The 17,141-nt window shown below is 37.3% G+C and overlaps 1 protein-coding gene across 1 annotated transcript in view; it reads left to right on the top strand.

Moving 5' to 3' along the window:
* The window catches only part of LOC103178647 (protein diaphanous homolog 3-like), a 108,901-nt gene that overhangs the window by 57,612 nt on the left and 34,148 nt on the right, over positions 1 to 17,141 (top strand). Inside the window, exons 7-9 of the mRNA XM_007893498.1 lie at positions 1,250 to 1,374; positions 6,525 to 6,689; positions 7,252 to 7,387. Of these exons, the coding sequence (XP_007891689.1) occupies positions 1,250 to 1,374; positions 6,525 to 6,689; positions 7,252 to 7,387 (426 nt within the window). The remainder of the gene's footprint in view (positions 1 to 1,249; positions 1,375 to 6,524; positions 6,690 to 7,251; positions 7,388 to 17,141) is intronic.

Below are 17,141 nucleotides of genomic sequence, written 5' to 3'. Positions count from 1 at the left end.
TTATATATAAACATTTCTTCATACGTATTGAGAAATGTGATTTGTGAATGTATGACCAACCTACAGCATGCCCAGTTTTATGATCATTTTTGCATGTCTCAAAGGTCCAACATTCCAGGAACCTATTGCAACAGAGAGTTAGAGCTCAGCAGCATCATAGACAGTGATGCTGTTATTACACTGCGTTTTTTTTTACTGATTTTTTTTTGCAGTTATTTGTAAGATCACAGTGATAGTTAATGTAGCCTGTAGGTAACTGTAAATTGTGTTTGAAGAGTGTTGATATAATTATTGTTTTTACAGTACTGTTACGCTAATATGTTGTGTTCTAAAAATAATTTGTGTACACAAATACATATTATGTACAGCACGTTTTAAGGGGCTACAAAACAATTGCCAGGAATGTCAGCTTGGCTCAGTTGGTAGCCCCTTTGCGACAGAAGATTGTGGGTTGAAGCCCCATGTCAGGACCTTGAGCTCACAATTGACACATCTGTACAATCCCGAGGATAGCTGCAATGCCCTCCTTTGGATGAAACATTTAAACTAAGATTCTGCCTACCTGGCACTATTTGAAAATGGAAGGATATTTTTCCTGGTGTTCTGACCAACAATCCTCCAGATAAATTGGAAGCGCTATATCAAATGCAAGGATTATTATTATTATTATGTGTGGGACTTTGCTGTCTACAAATTGGCTGTTACATTTGTCTGCAAAATCACAGTCACTGCACTTTGCACACATTTCCAGGGAAGGCCTGTTTGATGTTCCAACGTTGTAGGCGCTATATAAGATGCAAGGCTTTGGAAAGTGTTTCAAGACATAATCCTATTGGAAGGATATATTATAAATGCAAGTTTTTGTTGCTTTATATGTGGTATATTTTATAATTGCTATAGGATATTACCTGATTTTAAATACAATATTCACATAAATGTAATTTTCCCTAAAATGGAATGTAAAGCTTAACATTGAGAAATTAGTTTTCTTCCTTATATTTTCACATATTTTTCATGTGTTGTAGTAAGTATAGTAAGCCTTATCCCTTGTTCACAGATTCCCCTGTTCATTTTTTTTTGTATAAACGTATAGATGAAAATTCAGATACAAATATGGTTATGTTTTAATAAGCCTTAATTAATAAGAATTAATTTCTGTTCAAATGAAAATGGTTGATTTCCTGTCTCCTTGCACCCCATACATCTTGTAGGTTAAAAGCTTTAATATTGGTTCTGTCTTCCTTTATAGTATCTGCAGAAAACCTGGAGAAGAATCTTAAGCAGATGGAGAAACAGCTTCAACAGCTTGAGAAAGATTTGGAGACCTTTCCTCCAGCAGAGGACATGCATGACAAGTTTGTGACAAAGATGTCCATATCCTTTCTGACAGCTACACAGCTCATGGAGTGTCATTTAGATAAGCCTTACATATATTTATCGTTTTTAAGTGCATCAGTGAAGCTGCTGCTTCAAAAGCTAGAGGAAAAAGCCTTTTTATCTGAATGAATGCAGTACAGTAACCAGTAATAAGACTGCATTTTAAAGATGCATTTCATTCATATTAAAAAAAGGAATTCTCCTAATTAGCCTAAGTAGGATTTATAGACAAAATACAGCTAAATGCTAATTCCATTTTCTGGCTTTGTATTTTGCTAAGGGTTATTTCACAGCTGACGTGAAAACACTGCAGAAGATGAAATGGACTGTGGGTGGCTCATTGTAATGGTTAGATCATCCTACACAGCTTAATGATGTCTGGATTTATCTGTGATCTCCCTGAGTAAGGGAAATGGGCCATAAGGTCAAAATCTACAAATTAAAGGCTCAAATTTCTCTTCTCAGATACAGGAATTATCTCCAAACTGGTTACTGTTTATGTCTTGAAACTCTATGAGCAAATATTGAGTTGAAAAATCTGAAGATGATTTTTTAATGTCTGGGTATATGTAAAATTTAACAGAATAATAGTTTATAGGACTGCATCGAATATAATGTAAAATATTTATTTGAAAGACAGAGTAGGTAATTCAACTCACCAGATAATAGTGCCTTGGAGAAGGTAAGTAACCCTCACGCACACGTGACGCACAAACACTCGAGTTAGTGTCGAATAAATTGACAAAAAAACTTCAGATCTTTGCATAAAGTAAATCTACTGAATTGTTTTGATTTTATTGCAGGAATCCAAAGCTCCGCAATCCACATACTCTCTCGCACTAAACTCCGTAACGCCATCACACCAGTTCTAGCGAGGATTCACTGGCTCCCTATCATCAAACAAATCAATTTAAAGATCCACACACTCATCTTCAAATCCCTTCATTCTCTGGGTCCTCCCTACCTCTCCAACCTGCTTACTCCCCAAATTACTACAAGCTGCTCCACTCAACTGGTTTCAGCCTCCTGCTTGTCTCTCATGCCTACGTTCCACCATTGGGCTGCACTTCCAGTCACTGTCTTCCCCATCTTCAGATCGCCTCTGAAGACCTTCCTCTTCGACTGTGCCTACGGTCACCTCCCACTTCCCCAGGCTTGGTGTCTTGCTCCGCCTCTGTCAAATGCTCTGGGATGCTATATAAATGCAAGTTGTTATTTTGACTGTTTAGATCAGCAGGTCACCATGATACATCTTCATATAATAATAATAATCATCCTTGCATTTGATACAGCACTTTTCACGTCTTCTAGATTGCTCAAAGCGCTTCATAGAATAGACTGTAAAGTGAAGTGACACAAACATACATTTGTGGGCAAAACGCGGCAGCCAATTGCGCACAGCAGTGTCCCACAAACAGTCATGGATTGTTTTTTTTCTTGAGGGATTATTATCTGGCCTTGTGGAGTAAGGAAACATGCCCAAGGTTTTACCCTGCCGGCAGTGTGGCAGCATTTGGCCGCAAAAAATGAAACTAATTGGTATAGATAATTCTACTTTTTTGGGTGGAAATAATCCATCATCTTGAGATCAATTACTTTCTGTTATCAAAGCTGTCTTCTACTGTGACTTTGTATATTACAATCTGGGTGGAGCATGATCACTACCCTTGTCAATTTCTTGTAGTTGCATTGGAGTGTTATTTCTTAATAATTACAGTAATAATGTAGTCATACTTAATTTATTTGGAAATATTGAATTCGAAATGAGTTAATTTTACAAAGGCATCTCAACATCAAATGTTAATTAAAATATAATTGACTTCATTTATTACAAACCGTAAAACTTTATCTGCTTCAATTAAAATTGACAGAGTAAAAGAGAATGCAACAAAAGAAGTCCATTCATAAAAAATTAGGAGTTAAGAGTAAACTCATTATTTATTTAAAATGCTGCAAGTGTAAAGGCCAGGCATCCTTCTAATGTAGAATGACTGACATGAATAAGCTTCCTCTATGGCAGTTTTAACCTTGCTCTTCTTTTATTGATAACTCCTTGATCTATAATACATTTGTCCAATTTATCAACTCGAGAACCAGAACAGTGCACTTTATATCATTTCAGGACACAATTGTCAACTTTGCATTGAAACTAGTGATGTTGGGAATAAAAAAGATATCTGTGGGTTAAAGCTAAATGCATGTTTGTGGATGTAGATTGAGGAGCAGATAATTTTGCTGCTTGCAGATTTGAGCAGTTTATCAATGTTTACTTCCCGGGTTCACACCTGAGGAACAACCATTTCTGTCAATAGGCTTGACCTATCCCACATCACCTCTATAAGTTTAATTGGGGTGGGGGGGCAACTTTAGATAACAAGATTAATTCAAATGAAGAGGCTAACTACAGCCCAACTGATCTCATGCTTCTAGAATACCCAACTTTGCCTCAGCAGATCACCTCTGGGAAAGCACAATTAAACAAAAAAAGCCTATTGGTTACAGCACTCGCCTCGGAAGCAAGCGGAACTGGATTTGATTCCCGGGCAGGGCTAAATGTTAGGCATGTTTCCTTTCTCCACACTGTATACCTAGCAGTAAGTAGGAACCCAGTTGTTAGTCGATTGGCGAATTGCTTTTCCAGGGTAATTGCTTCGAAAAAATTAATAAAAAAATAATAATTTGGTCACACAATCCACAACTGTTTGTGGAACACTGCTGTGCATAATTGCTTGCTGAGTTCAGCTTACAAAATATACAGTTGATTCACTTTACAGTATATTCTGTAAACACTGAGACGTCTCGAAGACATGTTAAAGTGCTATATCAAATGGAAGGATGATGACAACAACAACAAGAAAATTACATTTGTATAGTGCCTTTCCCATCGGGAGGACATCCCAAGGCGCTGGACAATTAGTGTTTCGGACCCGAACTGGGGGTCGGGGAGGGTGGAGGGCAGGGGCTGAAGGAGGCTGATTGAAGGCACAGTCAAAGAGGAGGGTCTTGAGACGGGTCTCAAAGGAAGCAAGGGAGGGGGCTAGGTGGAGGGATGCAGGATGGAGTTCCAGAGGGTGGGGGCAGAGTGGCTGAAGGGCCGTCCGCCAATGGTTTATTATTATTATAAAAGCAGCCCAAGATGGTAACTAAAATATGCAAAATAAGAAACTCATCTCAGGATCAAAAGTCTGGCAGTGCAAGTAAATAGAGTGGACCAAGCCATTTAATGTAGAGAGGAGTGCGACACCCGCTGGTAGATATTAGATGTTCCTTAAATAAGGCAAGAGAAGCTCTAGAAGTTCCACAATTTTTTATCCTGAGGGATATGTTAAAGAGTGGAAAGTGGCAGTAATACAAATAACTGTTTGCATTACCCATAGAGAGTGATAATACAGGTAACAATAGCACACGTGATGGACCAAATAGCCTTTTGTGAGGAAAATTTCAATGGTTTGATATACAATTGGCATACTGATCTATCAGGAACCGATAGATTTTAGTTTCAGTTCTCACATTCTCAAAGCTCTATAACTCCGGTTATATATAAAACACAGAAAAGAGCACAAAGAATCTACATATTTTGGTGCATAAATTTGCGTTGTGTTGATAAAGAAAAAAGAAGAAATTCTTTCTATTCCTGTGGCTGAAATAAAACATTAGTATGTTGCATAGTGTTTTGAGTAGTCTGATATATGTATACATACATATTTGTATTTAATTAAATTCATGATGAACTGCTTCATGCATTGAGACATTCAGGTTTTATCGGAATGTGCAAATCATTAGCTATGAAAAATTGTGAATTGAATATTAGGTTTTAAGATTCATTTTACATAAATTGAATATAGGACCACCCACTCCTTTAAGCCCCTGGGTAGATGATATGTCAGCTACAGTAATTGTATAAAAGAACCAAGCAGTGGACTATCTGATCTTTTATTTATTAAGCAATTAACCAAATAGCTCAGGATTGCACTGAACAGCTGATTGCTCCAATCACTTCAAAGCAGTCGTAACTATCTATCAAAATAAACTTGGTTGATTTCAGCTCAAGGACATTTTTTNAAAAAAAGTAAAAGAATACTCCAGGGTAAAGGCTTTCAGCTGCTTCATCCTCAGGTATTCATGGAAAACTATATAAATAAATAAGAATCCTTACATTTGATGAGATGCGTTATGTTGTCGAACATCTCAAAATGCTTCATAGGATTTATTGCAGTGACTGGATTTTGTAGTGACCATGGCAGTCATTTGTGCACAGCAACGTCGCACAAACAACCGTGTCTTAAATAACCAATTTTAGGCACTCCGAGGTGTTGCCTGCATGAAGAGTTGTTGTTGTTGTTTATCTGTCAAGGACACCAGGAGAACTTACATTTTTCTAATAGTACCGTGGGATATTTAATTTCCACTAATAATCCTTATATTCGATACATGTCAGAGGTTCTGAGCCATGAGCAACGATTAGACAAGCTTGCGCTCTTCAGTCTTGAGATGACTCAGGGTTCTTTATAGAGGTGTATTCAATTTTAAATGGGATTGACAAAATAAACACATAACAAAACAATAACAATATGATGTACCATAGAACAAGAGGACATGGGCTCCTGATGGCCAGTAAGAGTGGTTTAGCAGACTGTACTTGTTTAAAAAGTAGACTATGATGGGAGGTTAATGGTGTGGGTATTCTGGAGGGATGAGATCAGACAGCTAAAGGGCCTCCTTCATCCAAACCAAGATCTTGTGAATTCTCAAAGCTCTTCACAGGACTCACTTGTAGAGTATAATGACTGTGTTTTACTATGCATGCACTGGCTGACATATTCCTTGCGCTTAAAGATGGTCGACTTCGATGTCAAGTCGTTACCAACATCATTTACCGTTTCCTGGGCAAAGAGTGAGTGATGTTGATTGACCAGATCACCCAGGCGGTGGCCTTTTTCAGTGCACAAAAATAATTTATAAATTCTTTCAATTCATGCAAAGAAATGAGAAGGTTGGGGTAAATGGAAGATATGAAATTTATTTGGAACCTAATTTGGGGTCTTTGCAAAATCATAACCTTATAGTTCTGTTTAATCCTAATATTGTTTTAAAGAGCTATCTTTGTAAGATCACAACTCCTTGGTGTTTCCTTAATAATACATCACAGCTTTACCAAACATGCTCGGGAACAGTACCATAAACTTGCCAACATGCATGGAAATATGCAGAAGCTTTATTGTGATCTGCTGAACTATTTTGTCATTGATCCGAGAAAAGTAACAGCAGAGGAGCTTTTTAGTGACATCAGTAATTTCAGAACTATGTTCATGGTATGTTCAGTATGTTATATGAAACCCTCTGAGGGAAAGAGGAATAAACAAGACTCCTTTTTGGAGTCGCCAGCATTGCTGTAATTTCTTTGATGAGTTGCATTATTAATGGAGTAATGTTTAAGATTATATGGACTAATTAATGTGGGTATGTGTGTGTAATGCTAATGCTGCACTTCAGTGTTTTCCACCAAAGAGTTTTATCAGATTAAATTTTGTTGTTACTTTACTTTGCCTTCAGCTATTGTTTTGCTTGGGAAAAATAGATGTAAGAAAATATTTCAGGGTGTCAGAGAAGCGTGATTTACATTGGCATTTGTGTTCCAGCATAAAATGAAAATCTGCATTCAAATAGTAATCGTATTCAAAAATGTTCTCCCTTCAGTTCTCAGAGTAACTGAATAGAGAACTGAACTGAAGTTAATTCTAAGGATGGTTTAAGATGTTTATCGGTTCATAAATAAAACCACATAAAGAATGTTATTCTCATTTTTGATTTCAATTTCATTTATGACACATCAAAGCAATTCATCTTTTAATTTTTTTTTCTTTTGTGTTATAGCAAGCAGTCAAAGAAAACACGAAGAGGAAAGAGACTGAGGAAAAGATGAGACGTGTGAAGCTGGCTAAAGAGAAAGCTGAAAAAGAAAAACAAGAAAGGCAGCAAAAGAAAAAGCGTCTGTTAGAGATGAATTCAGGTAAATGAAACAAGCATTCAAAAATTACAGTATCAAAGGGGGAAAAAATAATTATTTGGTTATTTCAGGCTGTTACCCAGTTGCTTATTGTGGAGCTTAATATCACAACATGCTGACCGTTAGGAGAAAAAAAAATTAAAGTTATCCCAGTTATGAATTGATTGCATTTTCATGGAATTTTGCTAATGAGATATTCTATATTATCTAGTTTGTTCAACCATGTAATGTACATCTGATACGAGAATGGCATGAAGCCTTTTCTCATCCAATTTCAGGCCTTCCAAATTAGAGGCACCTGTTGAGAAAGCTGTGCAAGCCACAATGATCTATTAGGAAGTTTATCCAAAGCACAGTTTGGACCTGTTTTTAAATTAACATAAGAATCAGCAAATTATATTTAACCCTGTTTTGAATGTCTCACTGTAATCATTAATATCCTCCAGCATTTTCTGGAAAAATGTATCTTCATAGCATTTCTTGGTATTCATAGCAACCATGGCCATCCCTGTATTAATTGCATTGGAATTTGAAATAATGAGACCACTGATTCAGCAAAAAGAACAAGTTGTAGTGACGTAAGTAAAGACAGCAACTTGTCAAGGTTGTGTACTCAGCAGCATGTTGTCATGCTACTGTTACTCGTCTGAGGCATCAAAATTCTTTATTTTTAAAACCAATTATTTGAATATTATTTGTATCTTATCAATTTCTCCAATATCCTTTGGGGCCACATCCATGCAACTCTGCCCAGCATGACGAAGCAGGGCACAAAGAGAACAGCTGTATGTCAATGTCGTGGAGTCCTGTAGCTCAGTGGTTAGAGCACTCGCTTTGCAAGCGAGAGACCTGAGTTCAATTCCAGGCAGAGGGCGAAACCTTGGGCAAGTTTCCTTACTCCACACAGAGCCTAATAATAATCCCTCCAAAACCCAAAACAATAATAAATTGGTCATTTTCAATCTACGACTGTTTGTGGGACATTGCTGTGCGCAATTGGCTGCCGCGTTCGCCCACAAATATACAGTCAATTCACTTTACAGTGTGTTCTGTGAAGCGCTTTGGGACGTCCTCTCAATGGGTATAAAATTGAAAACATAAAAAAATTATATATTAAAAATAGTTCATTTTCTCTGGTCCAAACATCTATCTCTGCACCCTCTTGTTCATCAGTTTCAAAGAATATGTCTGATCATCCTTGCATTTTGATATAGCACCTGGTCATGTCTTCTAGACGTCTCAAAGCGCTTCACAGAATATACTGTAAAATGAATTGACTGTATATTTGTGGGCGAAATGCGGCAGCCAATTACACACAGCAGTGTCCCACAAACAGTTAATAATAATAATAATAATAATCCTTGCATTTGATATAGCGCTTTTCACGTCGGGAGGACGTCCTAAAGCGCTTCACAGAGTACACTGTAAAGTGAATTGACTGTATATTTGTGGGCAAACGCGGCAGCCAATTGCGCACAGCAATGTCCCACAAACAGTCGTAGATTGAAAATGACCAATTTATTATTGTTTTGGGTTTTGGAGGGATTATTATTAGGTGTGTGGAGTAAGGAAACTTGCCCAAGGTTTCGCCCTGCCTGGAATTGAACTCAGGTCTCTCACTTGCAAAGCGAGTGCTCTAACCACTGAGCCACAGGACTCCTTGACTTTTGGATTGAGTGAACAAATATGGCACAAACCTAAAATTAATTTATAAAATTAGCATCATCCAGGAACATCAACTTGCATTTATATAGTGCCCTTCACACAGGATAGTCTTGGAGCGCTGGACAGTGGTGGGGTTCAATGCCAGACAAGGGGAAAGGGGGAATTCTCATTGTCGAAGAGGTAGGTCTTAAGATAGAAAAAGAGGCAATGAGGCTGAAGGATTCTTGGAGTCCTGTAGCTCAGTGGTTAGAGCACTCGCTTTGCAAGCGAGAGACCTGAGTTCAATTCCAGGCAGGGCGAAACCTTGGGCAAGTTTCCTTACTCCACACAGAGCCTAATAATAATCCCTCCAAAAAAAAAACAATAATAAATTGGTCATTTTCAATCTACGACTGTTTGTGGGACATTGCTGTGCGCAATTGGCTGCCGCGTTCGCCCACATATATACAGTCAATTCACTTTACAGTGTGTTCTGTGAAGCGCTTTGGAACGTCTTCCCGACGTGAAAAGCGCTATATCAAATGCAAGGATTATTATTATTATTATTGAGGCAGGGAGTTTATTTGATTGGAGATCTAAATAGAAAGGTTAACCATTAGTTTAGCTTATCTATTCTATATAAAATGATACTCAAGTTCATGAAGAGATATATGTACAGGAAAATTTGCATTTATTACTGCATAAACTCTTGGTGAACATATTTGACATATCTAGATGTTAAACACAAATGGAACACAAACGTTTTTGAAAGCCCATCAGAGTGTTATTTCTACCCAGCATTGATGAACATAAATTGTTGAAGTGTCATTTTGGAGTATGATAAAGAATACAGTTGACAGTTACTTTGTAAACCCAAATCACCTTTTTCTGGTACATGTAGCTAACTACGTGTGCATTCTAGTGATGAAAACATAATAATCCATGCATTTGATTTAGCGCTTTTCACGTCTTCTAGACGTCTCAAAGCACATCACAGAATATGCTGTAAAGTGAATTGCCTATGTTTGTGGGCGAAACGCGGCAGCCAATTGCGCACAGCAGTGTCCCACAAACAGTCGTGGATTGAAAATGACCAATTTATTATTGTTTTGTTTTGGAGGGATTATTATTAGGCGTGTGGAGTAAGGAAACTTGCCCAAGGTTTCGCCCTGCCTAAACAGATCTCTTTTCAAATTTTGTTTGTGAATGGAAAATATATTTAAGTAAATATTTATGTTTAGTACAACTACTTCACTTATATATTTTCCGTGTAGGTTGCATGTCATGAAGTGCTTCACCATGATAATGGGGGTTACAGAGTGTGAGGAAAAAAGGGGGCATTTGAGGGATTGAGCAAGGCCATGGTCAAGCAGACATATTTTTAAGAGGAAGGCAGAGAGATGACAAAGGGAATTTGAGAGACTGTTCCTAAATAGTGGGGTCATGATGACTGAAGATTCAGCCATCCTTTCTGGGACAGAGGGACAGAAGCAGTATATCACAGCAAGTTTGAAAATTTAACTTTTGCAGGTTAAAATGTCACCCTTGTGCCTGCTCCATAATTTGGCCTTACTTGCACCTGATTCAGGATTGAGGGTAAGAAATTCCACCTTAGTAGTTTATCGTATAATCAATATGCTCACTGGCAATTGGTTGCCTTAGCGTGAATTCAGCTTTAGGTATTAGAAAAGCCATTTTTGAAACTCTGGGCATGTCTGCAGTCCCGTTTGATGACTCATGTCCCAAGGCAACACTCTTCAGGCCTAATAACCACAAGATTAATTAACTTTGAAATGTGTTGTGCACATAAGCAATAACACAGTAGTTTGGGTTTACTTTTAATTTCACAGGGGAAAAGGAACCTCACAAGTGCCTTTGACAGCACATTCTCCCAAACTGTTGCCTTTTCGAATGTTCCTCTTGAGATGTTTATCCAGTTTCATTTTAAAGATTATCATGTTATCAACTTGTGACAAAAACTCCATATTCTCCATAACCCTGTGCTCTGCATACAAATACACAGTCACTACACTTCACAGTAAAATCATATGAAGCACTTTAAGATGTCTCAAATCTATACTAATAAAACGACAATGTCTGTGGGTGTGTGTATCAGCCAAGATCTCAATAACCGATTGACGTAGAGACATGATTTATACCTCATTGGAAAGGTCTTGCGAACGAGTGTTATGGGTATTTTTTGGGTGGATATCTTATAGTTGATGAGCTATCTTTAAAAATGCTTAAATTAGCCCCAAAATATGAGGTATACCTGCAACAAAGTAGCCACAGAGGAAATCATGCACAGTTCAAGAGAGAGACATCTGTACTAATATATTCTGCAACAAGGTAGCAAAAAAACTATGGGCATATTTTTGGGGATCACCTCTCATTATATAAATCCTGATAATCCAATATAAAGTATAAACTAAAATATAATAAAGTATAGTAATATAACGTACAATAATATGATATAAATTATAATAACATAATGGCTTCTGATAAATTCATACATGCATCAACTGCATTCCTGCCATCAATACACAGTGGATTTTCCTCAAAAAATCAATTCAGTTATTCAAGCCTTTTACAAATCTACGCTGACTTTCCTGGATTAATCCCTGCCTTTGTAAGTGTTTCTAAATTCCACATCATTGTCTCTAAAATTTGTCTAAAGCTGAGTGAAGTGTCTGTATTGGTAGGTAAACGCACTAACAAGGTCTTGTCTGGCAGTAGTACAACCAATTGTAAAACTAATCAGTTGGACAACTGGCCTATATTTGCTTTTTAAAAGCAAGGGTGGGAACATTTACCACCCTCCTGTCTTTTAGCTTGGTTCCTGTATCCAAATCATTTGGGAAAATTGTAGTGAGTGCATCTTCTATCTCTTCCCAGATGACCTTCAGTATTCTTTAATGCTCACTGTTATATTGATGTATTCAATGTCATTAACATTTTCAATATTGTCTCCCTTTTAATTTTTAGCTCGAGTAGATGCTTTCACATCATCCTCTTGTTTTCCTCTCGTTCCGTTTTCACCTTCCTCTATCCAAAATAAAGTAAAATACTAATTAAGATTGTAACCATCCTTTCCCAACTATAAGAGTAACCATTTTGGATCTAAGTAATCCTATCCTTTCTTTGACTCTTCTTTTTACATGTTTATTAAAAAACCTTTTACATTTTATGTTGACTATCAATCTATTTCCATGTTCCTTTTTAGTTTTCCTAGACTTTTTACTTTCCATCTGATAATGCTAGTATTTCATATACTTTTCTCCTGTATTGTTAGTTCAATATTCCTGTGCACAATTCACAATTTTTACCACAGTTTGTAGCACACTTCGTAGCAGTTCTTAGAACAGTACACTTAGAAGATGCTTGTTTTTTAGAGGATGCTTGAGTAAGTTGCTCTCTGATAAGAATGGTGAATATTAGTTTGTATTATCTTTACTATACTTAATTTGGAAGATTTCTCTTCCATTCACCCTTCTTCCTTGTGTCTAATGAAGACTGCACAAAATTGTAACGGTCAGATTTGCTCAGTTATGCATTCAGTGTGTCAGTTGTGGGTTCACACCTTATATTGGGACTTGGAATCACATAGTCCACGCTGACACTCCAATGCAGTGCTGGTGGGGGGGATTGCATTGTCACAGGTACTGTCCTTCAGTTGACACGTTAAACTGAAGTCTGTTCAGGTGGACAGTAAAGATCCCATGGCACTATTGGAAAAGAGAACAAAGTTTCTCCCGGTGTCCTGGCCAACAAATCTCGCAAATAAAATTGGTCATTCACTTTGTGGCTGTTTGTGTGACGTTGCTGTGCGCAAACTGGCTGCCACGTTCATCCCGCAAAATACATAGTCAAATTCACTTTACAGTATATCCTGTGAAGTGCTTTGAGATGCCTTGACAACATGATAAGGCGCTATATCAAATGCAAGGGTTATTAATTATTATCTAGATCAGAAGCTTATGGATTCAAGGCCCATGTTGGGACTCAAGCACACAGTAGACATTTTCTGCACCAAAGAGCCAGCAGCGCTAGTCTCAGCTAATTTGTACATTCATGAAGATGTGTTGCATTTTTGGAGGTGCTGTCTGTTGGATGAAACGTTCAACTGGGGTTTTGTCAGTCTGTTCAGGGTAGGCATTAAAGATCCCATCACAATTAAAAAAGAGAATTTACTCCAGTGTCCTACCGATTTTCCTCTAGGATAATTTGTCATTCATCACACACCAAAAAATCCTTGGAATCCACATTGTGCCTTATCAAATTGATGAAACGTCTCAAAGCGATCACAAGATTTTCTCTGACACGTACTGATTCTGCATTCTGTTGGCAAGTGGCTGCCGTGTTCTCCATGCAAAATGTCCCACAAACAGCAATGAAGAGAATAATGACTTTTATCAGGAGGATTGTTGTCCGGGACATAAGGAATAACAGTCTTCTTCGTCGGACTTTTGTTCGTGTGTTTGCCTTCAAAAATAGTTATTGGGTGGGATACTAATTACTAGTGAAGCACTTTGAGATGTTTCAATGCGATAACGACCTATAACAATGCAATTTCTTCTCAAACCATTTTGCCTTTTAATTGTGAAACCCAGTTTATAGCCTGGAGAAATAGGCATTAAAACCTCTTTGCTGTTAGATCGGTGTTAAAAAATCTTTGTCGAATATGTGGACTGTCATCTAAAGTAACATCACCCCATTATTTTTGAATAATGTTCAATAAGTAATTTCACTCATGAGATCAGAATGATAGATAATGTAGAAATAGCAATGTTTGAGTGGAGAGTGATCTTTATTGACTGGATTTACGATGTATGTTGGCATAGCATTGGGGACGCTATATGGTCCATCTAACTTTAAATTACTCAAATTTAGGTGGGGTTTATTGCTGGGTAGGCTATAAAAGGTAAAGCCTTTCTCCTTATCATTGTTGTATCAATAATTAAGCCAAAATATCTTTTTCATTTCATTCATCTTGCTTAGAAATCTCTGCCTTGGCACTTCCTTATCTCTGGTCTTCTCCTATCCCACTCCTCTGCTTGCCGCCTCCCATCTGCTGACTCTTGCTTGCTGCACATTTCCTGCCCTCTCCACAGTATCAACGGTGGCCGAGCCTTCAAATTCTACACCGTTCACCTCTGGAATTTTCTCTCTACCCCAACGTCTTGGAGAAACACTTTAATTGTCCTTAATTCCTGCCTAAAAAAATTCTTCACTCAGCCATGGCTATGGTCCTCCCCCCCTCCTCTCCCCACCTCCACACCCCTCCCGCTTCACGGCTTGGCATTCGACCCCATATTTGTAAAGCTCTCCAAGATTTACCTTGCTTAAAGGTCACCTTATAAATACAAGTTATTGTTATTTACTCCTGTTATCTGTTCTAACGTATCCATCAATGTGCTGCCATTACGTGACACCTGGGATGGCCAATTTGTAGCACCACTCTTTAGCAATAAGTATTAATTTTTATTAAGTGAGTTATTTGAAAAAAAGGTCTTTGAGATGTTCCTTTATGTAAAGGCATTATACTGAAAGCTTGCCTCAATCCCTCCCTCTGCCCCTTTTTACCAGTCTACAAATTGAACTTGAATACTTTCCTCTTTGAACATGTCTAAGGTCACCTCCCCTTTCTTCCTAACTCACTGTCAAAAAGCTCCATTGTTCAGGACCCCAGTACTCTGTCCCAGTTGAAGGACGCAATATAAATGTTATATAAAAGTTATTGCATATATGTATACATTTTTATATAAATGTATGCAAATATTTTAATACAGTGTAAATAAGTTATTTGTATCCAAATTCAGGAAAGTTGGATAGCATGTAGGGTTAATTTTTTTTTACAATATACGAATGAAAAAACACTTTACCTGAGTTAATGACATGCAAACAATTTATCAGAGCAACTCATTACAGTATTACCAGTTGGGATTAACTGTATGACCTGATTAGATATATCTTGGTACAATTTTGGCAAATCTGTTACATCAACACATTTTTACATTAATTTAAAATAACTACCCACTTACAAACACATAATTAGCCCACCAAGCAGCAACAGTGCAAAGGCCTTTACCTTGTTGAATACCCATCATCCCAAGATTCATTTTACTGAACATTCAGTTGCTCCACACAGTAAAACAAAACGTCTTTCTTGGCTGTTAACAACTGTTATGTTTCTTTAAGTTTCAATTGTTTTAATCATCTCAGCTATTCATTCAGTTTTCAGTTCTTCATTGCTGAGGTCCTTTGTGATTCAATATAACCTGAGCTACAGCAGATTTCAAAAGAATCTTCAGAGAAATATATTATTTATACATGATGAATTGCCATTCGAGGAAAGAGAAAAGATTGAACTGTAGCCTTCCTGAAGTTGGCACACATTGCAATTTGCAAAGTGATATGTGCACAGGTTGTATCACAGCATGATTACTCTACCCTCGATTAATTCTTGCAGCACAGACCAGAGTTAGCAGTTTCTCAAAAACAAACCTGTATTTCATTAAATATTTCCTAAAATGACACTACAGTGCCTTGATACTGAATACAATAGTAAAAGTCCCAATGATATGACTTTGGTGCTGCTGCTCATGTAGATAAAATTGGTCATCCCATTTCATGGCTGTTTGTAGAACTTTGCTGTGTTCAAATTGAATTTACCTACAAATACACAGATAAATATTCTTTATGATAAATCCTGCAAAACGTTTTGAGATGCTTCAATGACGTGATAAGGTGCTAAATCAAATGCAAGAATTGTTGTTATTCTTATAACCAACATGTTGATGAATGAGTGATGTTGTATTCTTTAACCATACAGTTCACAAATAACTTACTGATTTATTTCAATGTATGTTGATTGCTGTAACATCAATCTGGTTTATTATTAATACATAGTAATAATAATATTCCTTGCATTTGGTATACCACCTTTTACGTCGGGAGAACATCTCAAACAATTCACAGGATTTATTGTAGTGTAGTGAATATGGCAGACTACTTGCACATAGCAATGTCCGACAAACCGCCAAGAAATAAATAACAAATTTTATTTGGGAGATTGTTGGCCAGGACCCTGGGAAAAACTCTCAGTTTGTTGTCAAGTAGTCCCATGGAATCTTTAACATCCACCTGAACAGGCAGATGGGACCTTGGTTTAATGTCAAATGAGAAGAGATGGCATTTCCAACAGCACAACCCTAGCACTGTATTGGAGTGTCAGGATAGACTATATGAGTTCAAAACCTCAAGTGGGGACCTGAACAACATACCTGAGGAGATTTACGAGAATGATTCCAAGGATGAATGGCTAAAGTTATGAGAAGAGATTGGAGAAACTGAGTCTCTTTTCATTGGAGCTGAGAAGGTTGAGGGGACACCAGATAAAAGTGTACAAAATTATGATGGTTTTGACAGGGTAGATAGGGAGAAGTTATTTCCACTGGAGTCAGGGAATTGGTGAATGGAGGACATAGTTATAATAAAGCCAAAAGAACAGCGAAAGGAGAACATGTTGAACTTGAAGCCAGAGTTGTTTGGATGCAGAATGCCTGCCAAGTTGGATGGTGGAAATGGAATAGAGGCGTATGAAAAAGAAGGGCTTGAAGGGGTATGGGGATAAGGCAGGGCAGTGGGATTGAATAGATCTCCTTGCTCTGTGAGGCATTGTGGACTCAATCGGCCAAATGGCCACCTCCTGCACTGTAGATTTCTTCTTAATATCCAAATTAGTTTCTTACTAGTTATTAATAGTAAGTTTTCACTTGTTCCATTAAAAATCCCTGCAAGGAATGCTAATCAATTAGTTTGATCTTATCAGAGTATAATGAATCTTATAATGCTGTTAAAATAGGAGAAATAAATTATAATACATTTTTAAAAATCAATCAATGTGACGTCCCCTTTGTCGTAGACTTTGAAATCAAAAGTGGCCACCAACAGAAATTGTAATGAGTTCTACATTATCCAATTGCATCTTTTTGCTATTTTATAGTATAACTCAAATCTCTGGAGTACATATCGTGTGAAGTGCTGTATCATTCCAAACTAGAAAATCCAAACTGTAAAATGCCAGTGTTCTACCTTATAAATCAATAAAAGT

This window comes from Callorhinchus milii, unplaced genomic scaffold, assembly GCF_018977255.1.
Source record: "Callorhinchus milii isolate IMCB2004 unplaced genomic scaffold, IMCB_Cmil_1.0 Scaffold4, whole genome shotgun sequence".
Classification (NCBI taxonomy): Eukaryota; Metazoa; Chordata; class Chondrichthyes; order Chimaeriformes; family Callorhinchidae; genus Callorhinchus; species Callorhinchus milii.
This window is presented reverse-complemented; position numbering and strand designations above follow the sequence as displayed.